The sequence below is a fragment of the Salmo salar genome, chromosome 07, assembly GCF_965601325.2.
Source record: "Salmo salar chromosome 07, fSalSal1, whole genome shotgun sequence".
Lineage (NCBI taxonomy): Eukaryota > Metazoa > Chordata > Actinopteri > Salmoniformes > Salmonidae > Salmo > Salmo salar.
The window spans coordinates 41439898-41455000 of NC_138297.1; the positions used below are offsets into that span (position 1 = coordinate 41439898).

The 15103-nt window shown below is 40.4% G+C and overlaps 1 protein-coding gene across 1 annotated transcript in view; it reads left to right on the plus strand.

Annotated features, from left to right (window-relative positions):
• LOC106609096 (synapsin-3) overlaps positions 1-15103 on the plus strand; it is a 124050-nt gene that overhangs the window by 80098 nt on the left and 28849 nt on the right. The window contains exons 7-10 of the mRNA XM_014207499.3: positions 2813-2875; positions 5059-5201; positions 6111-6185; positions 6491-6593. Of these exons, the coding sequence (XP_014062974.2) occupies positions 2813-2875; positions 5059-5201; positions 6111-6185; positions 6491-6593 (384 nt within the window). The remainder of the gene's footprint in view (positions 1-2812; positions 2876-5058; positions 5202-6110; positions 6186-6490; positions 6594-15103) is intronic.

Here is a 15103-nt window from a genome sequence, read left to right on the forward strand (position 1 = left end):
TAAGCACGTCTCAGTCTGAGATGGGTTTTATGCCAGGTTTAGTGCCCAGACGTATTTGATCTTCCTTCTGATGTTCCGTGCTGCCAGTGTAACCTCATTTAGATAGGATGTGGTCTCTTCCCTACACCGTGTCTCCCGTCATTGCCATATTGATGGGAATGACTGGGAGATTTGCAGATTACACATCCAGACAGAGCTGGCGGCCACAAATCTACCTGCCCAAAACCTCCTCTGTCATTTTAGGACAAGCCCCCACAGGGAAACCACTGTCCTCAGTCATTCTCATACACATGTTATATCCGGTGTCTCCCTGCTACATAGCTCACATGTACCGAATACAAAATAATTCAGCTTGCGTCTGAGGCTTAGTGAATGTGCTTTTCTCTGGCATTGATGGAGATTTCCATTTAAAAAATGGAAATGCCTACCAAAAAGGGAGCTACCTACCATAAATGATCAGGAACTGTTCATCGGTAGGTAGCTTATTCTTCAGAATTTAAATGATGATTTGAGAGGTACATTGGAGTCCATTTGTCTTTCTATGAGCCAATGTGTTTCACCTAAACAGAGGATACTTATTATCTGGGTTCTGCAGCTCTTTGTACTATTTTTAGGGATTTCAAGTGGTTGACTCACTAGGGTAAATGGATTGTGTAATCATGATTTAAATTGCTCACAGAGTTTGAAAGTAGATTATAAATTCACAATTACACTTCTAACTCACACACATACTAAAGTTGATTTCAGCCTATTATGGAGATTGTGTTATCTTGTACAGCTAGGGGCTGTGGTTTCACGATCTCTCAACACGGTTGGCACTGATGTCCTAGCAACCTTGTCTGTCGAAGAGTAGAGCGCTGTGATGATAAACACTAACCAAACAACATCCGGACGGGGGTCTTCTCTGTTCTGTTCAGGCCTGTCCACTGACAGCCAGACAAAGGGTGGATAAAACGATAGCAGCAGCTGCCTTTGCCCTAGCAGATCTGTCAGGCCTGAGCTCACGGCTGTGTGCATACTCTGGCTGTGTGCCCTCTGCTATGACTGAAATTCTCTCCTCTGCTTATCTAAATGTTTTCTCTTGGAGTGTGTCAGGAAGAGTGTGTTCTTATACCCAGGCCCACCTTATAACGCTGATGTTATATTGTACCGTAAGATTGCAATAAAAATGTAAGTGATGTTACACACACACAACCCATTCTTGTTGTTCAGGTAATGTACTCAGAATACTTTATAGACAAATTAACTGTTTTTACCATACCACGACTTGATATGCCATATTATTAACATCACCATAACACTTAACTGACCAGGTTTCTCTAATGTTTGCCTACTGTAATATACAGTTGAAGTCGGACGTTTACATGCATACATTTAGGTTGAAGTCATTAAAACTTGTTTTTCAACCACTCCACAAATTTCTTGTTAACAAACTATAGCTTTGGCAAGTTAGTTAGGACATCTACTTTCTGCACGACACAAGTAATTTTTCCAACAATTGTTTACAGATTATTTCACTTATAATTCACTGTATCACAATTCCAGTGGGTCAGAAGTTTACATACACTAAGTTGACTGTGCCTTTAAACAGCTTGGAAAATTCCAGAAAATGTCATGGCTTTAGAAGCTTCTGATAGGCTAATTGACATCATTTGAGGCAAAAGGAGGCCTACAAACCTGACTCGGTTACACCAGGTCTGTCAGGAGGAATGGGCCAAAATTCACCCAACTTGTTGTGGGAAGCTTGTGGATGGCTACCAGAAAGGTTTGACCCAAGTTAAACAATTTAAAGGCAATGCTAGCAAATACTAATTGAGTGTATGTAAACTTCTGACCTACTGGGAATATGATGAAAGAAATAAAAGCTGAAATAAATCATTGTCTGTATGTCAACTTCCGACTTCAACTGTACATTTGTTGGAATGCATGTAACTGATGTGATTGCTTTGATACAGTCTAAATTAACTAAAGGGGGCTGTTACATAGAGAACGATGACGCAAACGCTCTAGTGAGTCTATATCATCTCTGTGTGGCATTTCAAACAATAGGAGATTTAGAAATTGGTTTCAAACTGGATAAGCCCTCTCTTTTGATTACATTTCCATCTAACAATGGTATCAGGGGATCTATCAGTGGCAAGAATGTGTTTAAAGAACACGTTTGAAGTCATCTGTTGATGTTTCCTCCTCCTCCTCACATTGCACACCACGCTATGAGAAAGCCCATGACGTCTGCGGTGGGGCTGGGTTGTCTAAACCCATCCCAAGAAGCTGTGGCTTTGGTCTCGCTCTTTCTCGTTTCCCAGAACTTCTCTTTTGTGTAATAAACCAACATTTTTCAGAAAATACCTCATGCTTCCCTAAATTGGGTGGCTTTAAGTTCAATGTGGTAGTTCGATAATGGTCTTTGAGAAGTCTTTCACTTTAAATTAGGTTTTGATTCTATACCATACGTCAGGTCTGAGCTATGCCTTGCAATTAAATTTAGGGAGGAACTTGTGTTTTGCTTTTAGTAGTCAATCACTCACATGGACAGTGCAGTTCAATCATAGCCAAGTCATAGTCTTGGAGCCCTTGTCAATCAAATTAGGTATAGATAGATACTGGTTATAATTATTTGGATCTCAGTGTAGCTCTAAAATGCTTTCCCAGCTTCAGTCTTAACACGCTACCCATTACGATATCAAGGTTGCTCTTCAGAGAAACCCTCCATCCACTTAGTTGGTATTAGGACTAATGCATACTGCATGTTCTCTCCTCTGCCAGTGGTTTTTCAGACTGTGGTAACACTCTACTTTGTCTTCTTTCCCAGGTGACAACACCAACGTTCCCTGTGGTGGTCAAGATGGGCCATGCCCACGCCGGCATTGGCAAGGTAAGCTTCCCTGCGACGTTGATACGCATGCGCACACACACACCACCACCACTAAGGTCTGGGCACTCCCTGGCTGCTTATCTCTCCATCTCACCATTGCATGTATGGTCTTGATTTGTTTGTGTTTGTTATGCTAACCTATCACATACTGTACAGTTAGGAGTTGACCTGTACATAACAGACCAGGCTCCTTATCTCTTCTCAGTGTATCTCTGAGTGTGATGATGGCATGACATCCCTTCCATAAGCAGACTATCAGTCTTGGAGAGGAGGTGGAGAAGGGTGTGAAGCTGCAACCCATGATTTCACAGTGTATCTGATAGGAAGGGACCTTGGGGGCTTTTTCAGGGGGTTTACATGTTCATAAGGAGTTAGGGAGGAGATGTGGGAATGACATGGGCATCGGCATCGGCAAGCTGATCAGCGTCAGGATCTGAAGACCTCTCTTCTAGTTACCTCATAAAAGCCTGGACATGCTACTGTAAGTGTTAGTCTGCAGCAGTACAAAGCAGCAGTGCAAAAAATAGACAAAGCTTGAATATGCATATCCTCATTTCTCCTTATACTATTCCTCTTCTTTGTTTTACCATGTTGTTCTACAGTCCATGTTTGATAAAATTCCGTCCTCCATTGAATACAACATTTTAAACTCTGGAGAGAAGCCGTCTCATGCCTCATAACCCCAAGATAATTTTTCTGATAAGACCATTGTAAATAACAACAAGGATTAAAACAAGCATGTGACTGTTCGCCTCAGTGCACCCAGGCACCGGGCAGGCAGCATAACAATTTGCTAAGTTGTTCATTAGCAAGTGGCACCACCACAGGGTGCGCGCAAACACACAAGGAAGCAAGAAACATACATACATACATACATACATACATACATACATAGTTGAAGTCAGAAGTTTACATACACTTAGGTTAGTCATTAAAACTCATTTTTCAACCACTCCACAAATTTCTTGTTAACAAACTATAGTTTTGGCAAGTCGGTTAGGACATCTACTCTGTGCATGACACGTAATTTTTCCAACAATTGTTTACAGACAGATTATTTCACTTATAATTCACTGTATCACAATTCCAGTGGGTCAGAAGTTTACATACACTAAGTTGACTGTGCCTTTAACAGCTTGGAAAATTCCAGTAAATTACGTCATTTACTTATTTACTCAAAAAGTGGGCAAACTCCTCCCCCATATCTTTACCATAGTAGACCTCTCCATCTCACTTAAGAGATGAGCTGAAAGGAGAGAGAGGTGTGGGGGTGGGAAAGCGAGAGCAATCAGTCCAGTCTGTCCCTGTCCACGACAGCCCCTCACTGTTCCCACTGACTTCCACCACATGGTGGATGAATCATAGTGTCAACGATAACAGCCAGAGGGGATGATAATGAGTGTCAATGGAGGGAATATGAAGGGGATGTCCAGGACCCTGGCTGCTATCATCATACAGCATATGGGTGATATACATTCAGATAGCTATACATTACAGGCTGTTGATTTATGGCTGTATACTACTCCTTTGCCCCTTTTCCCATGGTCTAAGGCAGTTTCTGGAGTGTTGTAATACCTCTTTTTATCAACACAGACATATCTGGTTGGTAATTGGGTGTCTTCGGCTTAGTGTGCCTGTCAGTTTAATTTAATCAATATTTAATCAAACCTGTTTACATACAAAAAGATACAGCAAATTAGTGTTTACTGTTAAAAAAGGAATCTACAGAATTGTACTGTTTGTTCTCTTTGGATAAGTTGTGGGTTGATTTGAATTTAGCTGTTTGTCATTTCCATCAAAATGTTGTCTAGCATATTAGTGGTGGAAGAGGTGAGTTTACTCCCTTACTATGTAACGCGCTTTTTGAGCACCTACTGTAAGTGGAAACGGGCAATATAAATGCAATCAATTATTACTGTACTGTCTGTATATAAAGTTACTGTGTACCTGATGAACTCACATGGGTGTGAGAAACGTGCAGCTCCTAAAATTCTAACATTTTCCAGAGACGAAGCTTTTCATTATCCTGTCTGTGTTAGAATCCCACAGGAATGTAAATCAATCAGTCTACTTCAGCTCCTGTCTCATAGCTTTTATAGCGTGTTTGGTAATTAACCATCAAAGTACCAATTAGGCATATCTTCCTGCCGATTTAACTAATTGGTGGCGTCTTCCTGTTTCAGATCAAAGTGGAGAACGAACTTGACTTCCAGGATATTACCAGTGTGGTGGCGCTGGCCAGAACCTATGCCACCTCTGAGCCATACGTCCTGTCTAAGTACGACATCAGGATCCAGAAAATCGGCAACAACTACAAGGCCTACATGTAAGCATGATGTAGTCTCTATGCTGTGTACACTGGGTTTTGTCTGTGACTTGGACATGTCAGCAATGATTGTGACTAGAATGAAACTATATGGCTTGCATGTGAATGACTTTACCAGAGAGAGGGGGAGAGAAAGACATTGAAACAGAGATGGATGAAGGGAAACAAAAAAAGAGACGGAGAGAAAGAGAGATTGATAGACAGACCCTAGAATAGTCCAGCCTGCATGCCAATGTGAGTGTGGGAAGAGGCCCATGGTACACCCTTCCCAGTCAGTGGAGGCGTGCAGGGCTCACCCACACCACAGCACTTCCTTCTCTACCCAGGGACAACGACCAGGGTTGCACCCTGCACTGACATTCCATTCTGTCTCCCAGAGGGAAGTGACAGCATCAGCCAATGTGACCGTGACCACAGGGCAAATTCAGCCTTATAGTCTCAATCTCAGCTTGAACTAAAATAATCTTCTCTGAGTAACCAGCCACTTCAATTTCAAATGCTCAACAGCATCCTCTTGAATACAACAGATCTCATGCAGTAAATGTAAAACATAATGTACAGTAACAATGAAAGTATGAATCTACGCCCTTTCTACTTTCATGTCTCTCAATCCGAACAATGATTGCTTGACTAAGAGGAGTGGAATTTACTTCCTTATCTCAACTTATTTCCTCGTGCTTTCATGACTGGTGACGTCTCCAATTGACCGTGACACAAACATAATGTAGGCGTACAATGCAATCATCATCAATGTAGAATTCAACGATAACATTTCCCCCCCAGGGTCTTCTGTAGAACTACTGTACAAAAACAAAGCACAATGACTAAGCTAGCTGATCATTGCTTTCCATTCCAGTCCAGAGAATAGCTGAATGCCTGATTCATTTCCTTGATTTTCACCTTTTCTAGGAGAACGTCCATCTCAGGCAACTGGAAGGCTAACACAGGCTCAGCCATGTTGGAACAGATCGCGATGACGGACAGGTAAGCTGGCCTATAGACACTTTGTTAGACATAATATAACAGATAAGCCTTATTATAATAAATTATGAACGCTTATAGATTTATTATTGTGTTTATTAATTTGCACACAAGTAAATACAAGACTTGTATGACACCTCCCCCCTTCAAATATTTGTAGAACAAAACAAACAGAAAATGATATCCTGATATGTCAAACAGTTAAACAAGTTATAAAGCATTATACCTGCAGGCTTTAAGTAAATTAGTTTCACTGCCAAAGTCTGTTTTGTAATTGACAATGACTTGTGGATGTTGCTGTGTTCCAGATATCGTCTGTGGGTGGACTCCTGTGCCGAGATGTTCGGGGGACTTGATATCTGTGCTGTGAAAGCCGTCCACGGAAAAGATGGCAATGACTACATTATCGAGGTTAGTTCATTCTTAGCATGTACTGTCAGTGGCGATTTTAGCATGTAAATCTTCATGGGTCCCCCAAAAAATTGTGGGATGCATTCCAGCAAAGCCACTACACAACACAACAATGCATGAATTGTACTATAACGTTGACAAACGGTGCCCACAAACTGTTAGGGCCTACATAAAGCTGTCCCAACAGCAGTCTCAACAGCGGTCCCAACACCTTACCACTGCTACACCTGGCTATCAGCGGAGCCTTGTCTGGCAGCGAAAGTGTATTCAGCCTCATTTACTGACTTTAAAAAAAAAACATGGCTGATATGGCTGACTTGCTTAAACAAATGTGGTTTCTACTAACAATTGAGATGTACAAACTATGTCATAAGGGCATGACAAGCGGTTAAGAGGCAATACGTAATTTCTATTAAGACATTCATGAGAGAGCAAGGACGGATGTACTCAATATAACTATTTGTTCAGCACTTTTGAAATGTACAGCAACAGAATTCAGAACATGGGCCTTTCTTACAGTGTTCTCCCTGTACACCAAGTCCGAACAGTAGGATAAATAAAGGGGGCATATAAGCAGACAATGAAAGCTCTTACAATATTCAATGATTACATTTCTCAAAAACAGGTTATAGGCTACATGTGCACAAGTCAGAACAGTAGGCGAAATTAAGAGGTGAATATAGACTAAATTATTAGGGTGAGGCACATGGGCTACTAACAGCTTACTACACAACATACACTTAGTATTACTTTCTTAGCTACAGTATACATATCTCCCTGGCATATTACATCATTTATGCAGCAGCATACAAGACTAAATGTGCCCACGAAGGACCACCACGCCACCTTCCTGTTCAAGTGAGCACAACAAGGTGAGTTCCAACATTTTTTGGACTTACCTTGTTGTGCTTTGTTCACTTGAACAGGAAGGTGGCGCGGCGGTCCTTCGTGGGCAAATTTTGTCATCAGTCTGGCATTCTCTGGATTTATTGTGCTGTTAAGATAACTAGGAACTCGAGAGAGAGAAAAAAAAGTTTGAATCATGATGAGGTCAGTGATCTTCAGGTCATAGCTCTAGAAAGCGGCCCGAGTTCCAGATTTACATTTCCGAGTTGGATGAAAGTTCAAAATGTATTTTCCCAGTCGTAGCTCGTTTTTCCCTGAGTTCCCAGTTGTCTTGAACTCACTAAAGTCAGATTTTGCAGTTCCGATTCATGATGACTGCTAGCTAAGATTTTGAAACCTACTGTAGATATGTGATTTGACGTAATTTTATCTGTGGCCAATGACCTTGAGCGTTCTTGGATGGGCATTTCTAATGTAACTCTATGGCAGCACCCAAGGGGCTTGAATTTTCTAGCTCTACCCTTAGACTTGTTGGTGACGTATGGTCCCCATGAGTGACAGAACACTGAGCCAATCACGGTGCAATGCTCCGTATTTTCTGCTGGCTTACCCCACCACATAAAGCGCTGAGCTAGGCTGAAACACCTGCATTTTGTAGCTCCCTTACTCAAGAAACCAAAAAAAATAGACCATGTTTGTATGCAGCTTTATTAACCCAATGATTTTATATATATATATATATATATATATATATATATATATATATATATATATATATATATATATATATATATATATATATATATAATTATTTTAATTTTTTTTTACATTGTTTGCAAACTGATATGTGACACATATGAATGCCAAAATAACATGCAAAACAGGAATCCCCCCCCTTCCCAAATGTGGGGCTCAAAACAGGGTCACCGCTGTGTATTGTATAAGCAAATGGGACAGTAACTCGAGGCATTCTCCTTCAGGGTAAAAAAAAACAAAAAAAACAGACATCTCAGACAGCCCATATCATGCTCAGTGTATGTGTGCCTAATAAATATTTCCCAACCTACATACAGCTAGAAGTACATGTAGTTAAAATATTCTGAAGGATGTTCAGACAACGTGGTGTTCAATGAGTATGCTAAACTGGGCGTGAGTGACAATGGGTGATGATGAAAGATCATGTAAATTCCAGAAATATGTTGATTAAATTAGATTTCTCAGGTGGGCGATTAACATTTTCAAAGTCATCAAGTAATAGATTGCATTGACAGACGAGTTGGCGGGTGATGGTGGAGAAAGAGGGTACAGCCGAGATAGATCAGGCATGATCAGTCTGAGTCAGAGCAATGAAAGAATAATTACGCTTTAGACCAAACACAACGATCTGAATTCAAACAAAGGCATGGCTAGCTGTCTGCCTACGCTGTTTGTATGAAGTCATAGATACTTGAGGAACACCGCTTTTCTGAAGTTCATAACATTTCCTCAGCTGGTTCAAATGGCAGAACAGAGGAGAGGATATAAGGAGGACCATGGAGATGAAATATGGTGTTCTATTCTGTGGGGAGGACCGTGTGTATTCAAACCTGAAACTCAAGATGACACAGGCATACTGAAAAACAGAGATCGTTGGAATGAGTTGTGGTACACTTACAGTGCCTATAGAAAGTAGACACCCCCCTTGGATGTCTTCACATTTTGTTACAAAGTGTGATTTTTAAAAATTGATTTAATTGTTATTTTTCCTCAACGATCTACACAGAATACTCTGTCAAAGTAAAAACAAAATGTTTTTTTTTTTTAAAGATGAATGAAAAATAAAACACTAATGTACCTTGACTAGGTAAGTATTCACCCTCTGAGTCAATACATGTTAGAAACACCTTTTCCGAATGATTACAGCTGGTGAGTCTCCTTGGGTCTAATAAGAGCTTTGTACACCTGTATTCTGCAATATTTGCCCATTTATTCTTTTCAAAATTCTTCAAGCTCTGTCGGTGTTTTGTTTTTGGGATCATGGCTATTCAGCAATTTTCAAGTCTTGCCATAGATTTTCAAGCAGATTTAAGTCAAAACTGTAACTGCACCACATTCACTGTCTTCTTGGTAAGCATCTCCAGTGTAGATGTGGCTTTTATGTTGTAGGTTATTGTCCTTCTGAAATGTGAATTCCTCTCCCAGTGTCTGGTGGAAAGCAGACTGAAGCAGGTTTTCCTCTAGGATTTTGCTTGTGCTTAGCTTCATCCCGTTTTGTTTTCAGCCTGAAAAACTCCCTAGTCTTTGCCGATGTCAAGTACACCCATATCATGATGCAACAACCACCATGCTTGAAAATAAGAAGGTAGTTACCCAGTGATGTGTTGCTGGATTTGCCCCAAACATAAGGCTTATGCATTTAGACCAAAAAGTGCTTTCCTTTAACGTATATTTCTGCAGTATTACTTTAGTGCCTTGTTGCATATGTAAGAGTATGTCGAAGATAAATACACATCACAGAGACGGAGTACGAGAGGACGAGAGTCAATAGAGTACTAATGATCCATTTCTGTAATAGGGAATTATTGATCAATGGTTCAGAGACATGGGAGGAATATGTCTTCTGAAATAGGATACTTGTTATTTGGCCATTGGCTAGTTTTATTGCAAGGAATTCTAATTGGTCAACCACAGGCTAGGGCTGGGTAATAAAAGTACATGCTGTTCTTTTGTTTTGGCGAGAGAGAACCACTGGAGAGAACAGAACCACTGGAGAGAACATCACTGAGGACAGGGGAGAATGACAATCTACCTCCCTGTATGATTTGTCCTCTTCGAATAAACCTATTTTCCTCCCCCTGATTTGCTTTGGGGTTTGTGTTATTGTAACACAAATTGCTAACACATACATATGCATGTTCTGAAATATTTGTCCAATATTTTTATTCAGTATTTTTATTCTTTCACTCTGTCATTATTGTGGAGTCATTACAATGTTGTTGATCCATCCTCAGTCAATGGCCTCATGGTGACATCCCTAAGCAGTTTCCTTCCTGCAGCTCATTTAAGAAGGATGACTGCATCTTTGATGTCTGTGTATGCTTAAAGATATATTCAATGTCTGATTTGTTATTGTTACCCATCTACCAATCACTGCTATTCTTTGAGGCTTCCTAAAAGCTCCCTGGTCTTTGTAGTTGAATCTGTGCTTGAAATTCAATACTGACTGAGGGAACTTACAGATATTATATGTACTGTATGGAGGACAGGGGTAGTCATGAAAAAATTATTTCACACCGTTTGAGTCCATATAACTATGTGATTTGTTAAGCCAAATGCAACGTCTACACTAATTTATTCTTGCCTAAACAAAGGGGTGAATACTTATGCAACAACTAATTTAGTTATTTAATTTTTATTAATTTGTAGAATTTTCTTTTCACTAAGACATTACAACATTTACAGTTAAATCTATTTCAATTCCACTTTGTAAGGCTTCTAGACTTTCTATAGGCACTGTATTTAAATGATAAATGTGACCGACCGGCCTGATTTGGTCTTATGTAGTGAAATTTCAAATCATGTTTTTTTTACATTGGATAAAAGTAGAGACTTAGAGCTAGAAAATGGTAAATCATACACTACAATTGAGGAACAATGGGGAAAGTAATTTTGCTTTGAAAGTTGATAAACTTTTGATAACCCCACTTTTTTTGAAAATGGCCCTTGAATGTTTTGGTACACCTACTGGAGAGCTCTTCTTTGTCTTTACCCATTCAGCATTGTTCACACCCTCTTCAGCCTTAGCCCCACCCATCTCTAAGGATTCACATGTGAGGCCATGTGTTAGACTGAGTACGGTAGTGTACTAAAGAACCAAAGATTAAGACTAAAGGCTGGTTTATACTACGTCTATTGACATGTTTATAGACCGTTGTCGCAGTGACATCATGAATATTCTATTGTCGTCCGACAACTTGTCCTTGTCGTTATGAAAAAGTATGAACACAAAAACGACAGGCTGCATGACATCAGCAGCCTGGTGGTCCAAAATAGCATAACTGGTGTATTTTAACACCAATAAACCCATCTGTTTAAGAATGTATTTACTATATGTCAATCTAGCAAACCAGGCAACTAAAAGCAACTTTTCTAAACAATGTTTTTGTTTGTTTCTAGCTTGTTAGTTAGCTAACATTAAGTTAGCTGGCTAGCCAGTTCAAATAATGTCCATATCATATAGCTGACAACGTCTTAACTTTAGCTAATTAGTATTCATTATTACAGGAAAATAAACTCTCAACAAGATCATTATTTATAAGTTAATGGAGAGCTAATTACAGAAAATAGCTTAAGGTTGTGAGTGTGACCAAATAAAAGCAGGGCATTCTACCGGATCATTTTTTAACTTGGACACTTTCTCATTGGCCTAACGTTATATCCTAAATTGACTTTGGTGCAGGTCATGTTGTTTTTCACATTAGTCTCTGGTAAACACACACTATATCACATAAAATCCAAGTTTATTTGTCACATGCACAGGATACAGAATGTGTAAACGGTACAGTGAAATGGTTACTTGCATAGTGGAGTCTTTTGTTTAGACGTAGCTAGCTAAACAATGACCCATAATCCCAACTCATAACGTTAATACCGTGCATGAATCTAGTAAGCCAGTCAGCTAACGTTAGCTACCTAACAGTACGCAATAACTTGCAATGAAAACAACTTTCTGACAAATTAGAAACATATAATATCTGAAAATGTAGCTACTGTAGCTAGACAATCTTACCATGGATGAACGCTTCTCCCTCTCTGCCATGGTTGCCCTTAGTTTGAAGATGTAATCCGGAGACAGGTGTTTTATACAACAGTGTTCTTTCCATCTCCCTCTGCATATCTGCAATCAAAGGCCAGAATTTTCTCCATATCCTTTGCTATCATACACTGTTTCCACCAGGCATTCCACTTATTTCAAAAATCTGTCTTCCAGAAAGTGGAGGGCAACACTTTTGCAGTTCTTGGTGATATCTTAAAAAAAAAAGCTGCATTAGAAAGGATTACCTACACATACAGTGCTAAGCAGCTCATGTTATAGACAGAAGCGTGCTACATGGTAGACCAATCCAAACTCATCTCGGCATGTCCAGCCCATCCATTATCTCAGCCAATCATGGCTAGCGGGACGGTTCCGGTATTTTTCCGTGACTAAACCTACTAGGCTCATAATTTTAACAATTGTATTCATATTTACAGATGGCATATGCGTTTGTTATTAAGCCACATGAAAGTTCACGTTCCAGGAGGCATTTCAAAATGTTTACATTAAAATGCTTCTCCTGTGAAATAGTGACATGCAACATATGCCTAGTTTCCTGAAAAGAGTCACGAATTATCATCACAGTCTTTGTGTTTTCTAGTTAAAAAGTAGTTTGGAGAAGAGCAACGCTAGGTTGATTTAATGTCTTAATAGATGAATAGATCATATTAAAATTCAACCCATTTGAGGCATTTGTGTTTTGGAGCTAGTAGAACTATGTTGTATTTTAACCTTTTTATACTTGATTGTCAAGGGTTAAAGCACCTGCAATTCGATCACTACCAAGCCACTGACTTGGGAGAACCACCCAGTGAGAGTGGTACAATAAGTGCCTCTGTGCAACAGACATTATCACAGCCTATCACCCCATAACAACCTCTGTCTGGGTTTATTTTGGGCTGCTGGGCAGCACGGCATGGTGAGCACTTGTTGCTGTAGAACACATCTGTTTAAAAGGAGCAGATGCACCGTTACACCGGCCAGGCACTTCCTGTTGTTCCACTTAGCTCACATTGACTCCAGACGAGGCCTATAGCTACACACATGCACAATACACACACACAGATGACGTTATTGGACAAGCAAAGAAACGCAGACAGGCACGCACACACATACACTCAGAGTAAAAAGAAGCTTCGGCAGACCGAGATACATGCATGGTCATGACCTGACGTACTGTATTGGGACTGGTAAAAACATGACGTAGTGCAACCGTCTCAGTGCTTAGGTAGCCCGATCTCTCACAACCAGCCCAGCCTATCGTTTCCTCCAGACAAGCCTGGTTTATCTCCTCTCACAGGGCAGCTTATGGACCGACGGGTTGGGAAGGGATGGGAGGAAGAGGAAAGGGCTGGTTGTGTGAGTGTCCATATGGTATGCGTTTGTGTATCTGTGCTGTGGATTGGACAATGGAGACAATTCAGAGGGGTGTGTGTGTGTGTGTGTGTGTGTGTGTGTGTGTGTGTGTGGTGCATAGTTGATTTACAGTGCAACTGGCAGCTGTTGTGAGTAACTGTCCCTGGTGCAGCAGGCCAAGCTGAACCCATTTGTAAGCCACTGTTTTTGATGAATAGTTCTGTTCCCAGTGTTCATTTATTTCATTTTTCAGGCGTTACCTATACTTTTGATCTTATGGAAAATACAACAGAATTGATTTATAATGCCAATTTAACCTATTTTTCTTGGTTGCATTCCATAAATCATTAGACTTTTCCAGTTGCAGAGGGTGATTAGACATAATTTCAGTGCTAACTTGTTTGTGATATGGCGAACTATAGGCTGTTCTGTTTATGTATCTACCACAGTGTAACTTTGTCCGAAACACATTTTCTGGCATTCTTCAACGGTCCTTATTAAATATCTCATTAAACTCACTGTACCACTGAAAGGAGGAAATTAAGGACACGCATACAATGGACTCCTCTGTGCTTTTCCTCAAACATATTACCATGTACTAGTACAGCAATGGAAGTTAGGAACACTCATGAATGTTAGCTAAAATGAGAAACACTTCTTCATAATGGGTTTATATTAAAACCGGTAAAAAAGGAATGTTCTCATACCGAAACCAGTTTTGCTTTCAATGACCTTTTAACCTTGTTTACCGACGTTTTAGCTTTTACTCATTCACATAAACAGTTTTCAGAATGGTTGAGAAGGGTATCTCCGATCTGCATCCTCATCACAGATCCCACACAGCACTCTCCAATGTGATTTGTTTGTGCAATCCCCTAGTGGGAAGTTAGATTTAAAATTCCTCTCATCCCATTGTCTTTGATCCATACTGACGCATACGGCCCAGTGCTCTGAGATGTCCATATTTAGCCTGCTCTCTAACATGCATCAACATTCTCTCTTAACCTGATGTTTCTAGGGTGGAGGCCAGCCTCCCACCTGCACATCTGTCATCCTCTTTCTCTCTTCCAATTGTAGGAAGGGCTTATAACCAATGTGGCTATTGCAGGAAATCTCCACAGGCTCTCCTGAGACTGTGTGACACACTGCATTCTTATTTGAACGGACCATGAGGTCTGAGACAGACAGGGACACAGTCACGTAACAATGTTGACAAGGAGAGTTCTACACCACACACACACACACACACACACACACACACACACACACACACACACACACTGTGGCGGCAAGTAACCTGGCGGTTAGAGCGTTTTGCCAGTAACTGAAAGGTAGCTAGTTTGAATCCCAGAGGCAACAAAAAAAAAGGTGAAAAATCTCTCTGTGCCCTTGAGCAAGGCACTTAACCACCGGTCACCGTTGATAATGGCACACCTTGGCACATGTTTTATAAGCACCCACCAAATTACACACACCCCTCCACTTGGTGGAATTTAATTAGTGTGAATGGGAA